Source organism: Brachypodium distachyon, chromosome 1, assembly GCF_000005505.3.
Source record: "Brachypodium distachyon strain Bd21 chromosome 1, Brachypodium_distachyon_v3.0, whole genome shotgun sequence".
Taxonomy (NCBI): Eukaryota; Viridiplantae; Streptophyta; class Magnoliopsida; order Poales; family Poaceae; genus Brachypodium; species Brachypodium distachyon.
Window position 1 is genome coordinate 26,795,130 of NC_016131.3, and position 6,867 is coordinate 26,801,996.

Consider the following 6,867-nt stretch of genomic DNA (forward strand, 5'->3'; position numbering starts at 1 on the left):
GCCCAAGCAGTACACGCGCACACTGAAGTCTCGCGGTTGCCTCTTCATCTATTCTGAGTTTCTGACCCGAATAAATTAAAAAAAACACCACGGCTAGAGTTTTATATTGATACCAGTTTTCGTTTTGGTGACTAAAAACCACCGGATTATACTAAGCGGCCGAGTGCTAGCGAATAACCCCGAAATTAACAGCGAGAGCTCACAGTCAGGCCAGCGTGGCTTGCCACCGTGTCACCAACATGGCGGCAGCATGGCGAATGCGCAGCGCACCTTCTCCTCTCTCCTTGGACGCCGCACGCCATAGCCTTCTTCTCCAAGTTTGAGATTGCAGCTGCTCATGTCGAGCCGGACGAAGCTGCCCAGCGCGCCGAACTCGGGAGGCACCCTGCCCTCGTACTTGTTGAAGTAGCCAAGGTAGAGCTCCTCAAGCTTGGTGAGTCCCGCGAGCTCCGAGTGGACGCGACCGGAGAGCACGTTGCCGTTGATGCCGAGGTAGTGGAACGCGGCGAGGTTCGCCGTCTGCGCGCGGGATGGCGGTGAGATTGATGGAGGAGGGCGAGTTCCGGCGGGAGTTGGCCGCCACCGTGGAGCGGCATGGACGGCGACCAAAAACCTCCAAATCCATGGTGGTGTGCAACCACCCTAATTCGGCGGCCGCGCCGCCTGCGCCCACCGCCCGCGCCCGCCGCTCCGTGTGGCCACGCCGCCTCACCTCGCCTTCAAGAAGCTCCTCGCCTTGAAGAGCGAGGGATGCTTGTGGAGGAATGGGACTGCTGCAACAGGTTCTTTGCCGGCCGGAGGGAGGAGGAGAAGCAGCAGCAGGTGGAGGAGGGGAGCAAGGAAGGAGAGATAAGGGCCAGGACAGCGAGGAAGAGAGTATCCGGACAGGTCCCATATGGCTCGGTCTGTACAGGTGCCACACGCTGGAAGAGACGGTGGCCCGACACGTGGGCCATAACGGTCAGAAACGTGTTTATTCGTTAGCGAGCGAGAGGTTAACTAAATTCGGTGTTTTTTAGTCACCAAAACGAAAACTGGTACGAACCTGAAAGCGTGTCACGGCGGTTTCAAGTAGCTTACTCCTCTAGCCCCGATTTCCGAATTTCCCGATCCCCAAATCCTCCACCTTCTTCCCTCCAAGCGAACCCTCATTCTCTCTCCATCGAGGTTTGCATCAGGCGAGACCCGAGACCGAAGAGACAGACTGCCGGCGACCAGGGCAGCGAGGGGGCGCGAGCGACCGGGGGGGGGGGGGGGGGGGGTGAAGGCGCCGGCGCCCAGTCGGGTAAGGGCTTACCCAAATTGTACTAGTAGCACTGATAAAAGTTCATCCCATCCCATGCTGCTCAGGGAGGGTTTTGAACATGAATCGGATATAGATGCGGGCTGTAGCAGGGTTAGCAAGCAAGTAGAATCAGACAGTATATACTCCAACTAGGGTCTAGGGTTAGCGGGGGGAGAGAGCAGAGGGCGGAGCTATGTCTCCCAGTCACAGGATGGAGGGGGCGCGACGGGAGGCTAATCCCGGGGTTATTTGTTTTTTCACTTGGATCATATAAAGTCGTTTCGTTTGAAAAGCGTAGATGCATTTCTGATGAGAACTTTTTTTTGGACTGCATTGTCTACTTCAATAGTTATACTAAATGTCTGGAAGAGGTATTCTTATTAGTAGTATCACTTTGGTGAAATGCAGGACCATTCCACAACTTGAAACACAGTATCACAGCGCAAAAGCCTATGTTTCTAAAAAAAATACACGACTTGAAACCGTAGTAAAACTTTATGGGTACTTTAGTTTTAAACAAGCATATTGTGCACATTTCATCACTGTACTTTGTTGATTTAGTGTAAAGTAGTCTTGTTTCCAGATGGTGCATGCTTCAGTTATCTAGTCTTCTACAGAATACTAGCTCACAGCTGTGCAGAGCTGCAAGTTCTAAGTTCATGATTTACTTGTGCTTGGCAATGAGATCCTTCGGATAATTGATGACAGATCTTCTGAAGTCAGTTCATCTTTGCATTTTCTGGGTGATGACAGATCTTTGAAGTCAGTTCATCTTTGCATTTTCTGGGTTTTAGATGTGATAGACCATGTTATATACTTAATTGTCTGAACATGCTAAGCTTAAAACCTTGTGGCCTCCTTATGGCTGAATACTACGTCATTTTTCTGTTATATTTATGTGAGATGCCAGTGCTCTTGATACCCTTGCTATTGTTAAAGGAAGTTCAGTGTGTTAACTAGATTGCACTTTGTCACACTAATATATATAGCTTATAGCCGTGTTTGTGCTAAAATCTCATTAGATTAATGTAGTTGAAGACTTGAAGTGCCTTAGCAAGACAAAATTAGTTCTAAATCTAGTATTTTCAATGTGTTTCGAATCGATCATTCCTTGCTTTCCATTGGATGGATCACGATGTAACCTGGATGAGTGTCACTCACACAGATGCAGACCCTACCACTATTTACTACTATTTCTTTGCAAATTTATAATCGGCTTCTGGTTCAATTAAATAATAGGATATGTGAGATTAGAATTAGATTACACGGTATGACATACAAGTATTGTGCAAAATAATCTGATCTTTGGTTTTTCTGTTGAAGTGTTTGGGTTAAAGGTTCCAAAGATAAGCTCGTATTTAAGTCAATGTGCCTTTTGTCCAGGCTAGAGTTCCCAAAAATAACTAGATGGCTCAAGCTGCAAGGCTGAATTTAAGAATGCAGAAAGAGATTAAACTTCTGCTGAGCGATCCACCTCCTGGTGTCTCTCTTAATCTGTCTGAAGATGAAAGGGCAGTTTCATCTTTATCGAGCATCGAGACCAGTATGTTCTTGTCGTCCTTACTATTTACTAATTACTGCATATGCCCCCACCTCCCACCCACCAATATATATAAAGAATGGCTAGATTTGCCATTCCAACTATTTTTCTTCTCAATTTGATGTGGCTTCCCTACTCATTAAATGAAGGAATTGAGGGACCTGAGGGAACAGTTTATTCAAAAGGAGTTTTTGTTCTGAAGATTCAGATTCCTGAAAGGTTTGTTTTGATCATGATGGAAGCCAGCCCCCTTCCCTTTATCATTACATATTCTGACAACCACGCTTTTGCTAAGATACAGATATCCTTTTCAACCTCCCAATGTGACTTTTGTTACTCCAATCTATCATCCCAACATTGACAATGGAGGACGCATTTGCCTTGATATTCTAAATTTACCTCCGAAGGTAATTTATACGAACTATTTTATGACTAGATGAATTATCTTGCACATAAAGGTAGTCCTGAAATATCAACATTTTTTGTATAAATAATGAATACTGATATGTAGGGTGCCTGGCAACCATCACTCAACATTTCTACTGTTTTGACAAGCATTGGTCTGCTTCTAAGTGAGCCAAACCCTGATGATGGGCTGATGGCTGAAATAGTAAGTACTTCTTTCTGGAAGAAAATAGAAGTACATTTGTGTGCCATTAGCACGCACAACAAATAGTAAGTACGTACAAGCTTTTGCTTCATAATTCAACCATGTTTTTGTTTTCTGTTGCAGAGTCGAGAGTACAAATACAACAGACAAGTGTTTGACATAAATGCTCGGTCATGGACTGAGAAATATGCTAACCCAGCAGCAGTTGGCACAAGTGGCTGGAGCTCTTTAGATGTTTCAGTTCTGGTAAAAAAGCATTGGAAATTCTAATCGCCATTTTGACGTGTTCTAGTTCCAACGGTACAGATATTTCTACGGATGCTTACTTGAACTTATTGTGTATTCTGATGTTCGTAGGCACAGAACACACAGGTGGAGGAAAAGCAGAACCTGGAATCTTTGCCAGAAGCTTGTAATAAAGATTCTGAAGGGAGTCGAAAGAAGAGGCGGTTACTTGGTATGAAGTTATCACTAAAATCAGAAGGATCTGAAGAGAATGCCACCGCTCGTAAGCAGGATACGATGGCAGGCCACTTGCCATCGACAGCAAGATCCAGTGTTCCTACTATATGCTTGTCTGATGTTTCTGTCAAACGGGATACTACTTCCAAAAACATGTCTGTCTGTGCAGATAGTGGAGTGATTTCAAAGAAAGGATACCAAGCAAATAGAAAGAACTTGCAGTTACTTGGGCAGAGACTTTCTGTTAGATCAGAGGCTCCTAACCAAACTAGGAGTTGCAGCGTGGGAGATAAGTTAACTAATCATCTTCCAGTATCAGCATCCGATACTAAAGACCATGTCACACAATCTTCTGATGATGTGTTAGCGAAGAGTATGGCAAAGAGCATTGATGGATCGTCAGATTGTGTGTCTAAATTATCAGAAGGAAAGATAACAGATGTGAGATCGCATGGTCAGAAGATGCCATTGAAATTGGTAAAGCTTGAAAGCAAAAGCAATGATCAGAAGGAAAATATGGCTCCAGATCATCTTCCTTCACTGTCAGGTTTCAACAGTCTGCAGAAAAGGTCCACAGATGTTTCAAGGAAAAATTCTATTGGAGGTGCTGATATGATTCAGCAGCATTCTCATACCGAACATGTACATCCAATTACCCAGCTGGTACCAAATAGAGAATGCAACCAAGGTCGAAAGAAGCTGAGTGCACTAAGTAAGAGGCTGTCATTGAAATCTGAGCTGTCTGGGATGGAAAGGACCAGCGACAAGGGGCATAAGCTAGCTGATTGTTCTGGTGATAGGAAGCCCAATGAAGCGCCACCATCAGCTCCAGTCCCCGTAAGTCAAAAGATGGACTCGGGCTCTGTTGATTCACAGAAGAGCGTCAGCCAAAGCAATTCTCCCATCAAACAAAATGCAACAGCCAGGAAAAATGCCATTGGTTCACACCGTGAAGATAGCACAGGCCTTGTTCGTCCACAGAAAATTGTGGGCCAAAGCAATTGTTCCATCAAACAAAATGCAACACCGGTGGAGAATGTTGTTTCTTCCATCAAACAAAGTGCAGTACCAGTGGAGAATGCTGTTGTTTCAGACAGCGAAGATAGTGCAGACGAGCGTGAGAAAAGGCCTTCAAGATCGAAGTTATCATTGATGAAGAGGCGGTTGGCTGGAAAGCTCAGAAGCTAATCTCAACCTATAAACATAACTTTGGATGCTGCCGCCATAAAAACCCTTTGAAGATGAAGATGGCTGGTTAGTAAATCACCTGTGTTGTTTCTGGGTAGATGATGCACGTTTTGATTATCGATATCTTTCCCTATGTCGTGGGGGACCGTTGGAGACTGACTGTTGTAGGTAGCATCTACATATTCTGGTTGGAACCCAAGTGTAAGCACTGGCAAGTGCATTAATTTGCCTTGTTAATATATTTTCCATCATCATGCTGCTTTGGCTGACTTGTTGCATGACAACAACAAGGTCTCAATTCTCTCGGAACCACGCGGGGCAACTAGGCGACCAGTGCTTCCTCCGCGCCGGCACTCCGGCGACGGCGTCCACCTCACTCCAGCCCCTGCGGCCTCCTCCCGACTCCTCCCCTCCCTCCCCCACCGCCTCCCTCCTCTCCCGTTCTTCCCCTTTCCCCTGCCCCCTCCTTGATGGCGTCTCCTTCCCGTCTGTCGACCATGGAGCGGCGGTGGAGAGCGGCGAGCCCGTCATCTGTCGAGGAGGGCTCGGCGCGGTCCTACTGCGAGGTTCTCCACAGTCGGAGCCCGCCGGTGGGGGGGTGCCCTCAGGAGAGGGCGCCTCCCGTGGTGTGCGCGCCACCTGTTCGACGAATTGCCTCCTTGGTAGTTCGGTCTGAACAGGGCACGGCGGCTGCTGGTTCTGCTACGGCTGGGAAGGGCTGAGACGCTCAAGACCAACAAGAAGAAGCGGCACCGCCTCCAGGCCCCCTTGCCGGCCTCGACGGTGCGCCAGGACCTGGCGGCTGAGCTTGCCGGCCTGTGCTTCAACTGCCTCGCCGGCGACCATATCGCGGCCTTCTGCCCCAATCCTACGAAGTGCCTTCGCTGCAAGGGCGAGGGCCATGTCGCGAGGGCCTACAGGTCGAGGCGTACCCCCTCTCGCTCCCCTTCGGCGACAGTGGCCGCGGCGCGCCTCCCCTAGGCCCGGCCCTGATCCGTGGTGGCAGCGTCTCGAGCCGGCGCTTCTTGCGCGGCTGGGGCCGGCTGCCTCGGCTCCGGCGGCTGTGGTTGCGGCCCCGGTGGTGGTCGAGGCTGCCCCATCCCCGGCGGTGTGGTTGAGGCGGTTTCGGCTCCCGTGGCTGTGCCACCGCCGCCGGCAGTGCCAGAGGCTCTGGCCCTGCCGCGGGGTGCGGCTTCTCTGCGCCCTCGAGTGGAGACTTGCATCCTTCGAACGACGGCGGCGGTGGATGATGCGGAGGCTGCCTTGGCATGGAGCCTGGTGGTCCGGGTGGTCGGGACGCGGCCGCGAGTGCCACTCTCTTCTGTCACAACGGCAATCTGCAGTCGATTCCCGGCGCTGGGGGGTGCTTTCACCACTCACCGGTTTTGGCCGGACGACTTCCTAGTCATCTTCCGCTCCAAGGCCGGCCGGGATGCGGTGTTGGCGGCCGAGGTGGTGGGAGGGCGTGGCTTCACTCTCAACTTCGCCCCCTGGAACAGGTTTCGCTAGGCTGTGGGGAGAACCCTCCCGTTCCGTGTGCACCTGGAACTGGAGGGCATTCCGCCGCATGCATGGAGCGACGAGTCGGCGATGGCGATTCTTGGCTCGTCGTGCAAGGTGGAGCGACTAGGGTCGGAAACGGCCTCTAAGGCCGACATGGGTCGCTTCAGGGTCTTTGCCTGGACTGCCGACCCGTCGTCGATTCCCCGGGAGAAGATCCTTCAGATCGAGGAGCCTCCGAGCTTCGTGGACGATGAGATGGACGACTTGCTCGTGCCCCAG

At 50.0% G+C, this 6,867-nt stretch overlaps 1 protein-coding gene across 1 annotated transcript; it reads left to right on the plus strand.

Moving 5' to 3' along the window:
• The first annotated feature begins 1,019 nt into the window (after positions 1-1,019).
• LOC100823742 lies at positions 1,020-5,345 on the plus strand. The gene is made up of 7 exons (XM_014897548.2): positions 1,020-1,285; positions 2,669-2,828; positions 2,975-3,044; positions 3,127-3,232; positions 3,337-3,435; positions 3,559-3,681; positions 3,793-5,345. Exons 2-7 carry the CDS (start codon positions 2,693-2,695, stop codon positions 5,083-5,085), a joined length of 1,827 nt encoding a protein of 608 aa, XP_014753034.1. The 5' UTR covers positions 1,020-1,285; positions 2,669-2,692; the 3' UTR covers positions 5,086-5,345.
• The last annotated feature ends 1,522 nt before the right edge of the window (positions 5,346-6,867 follow it).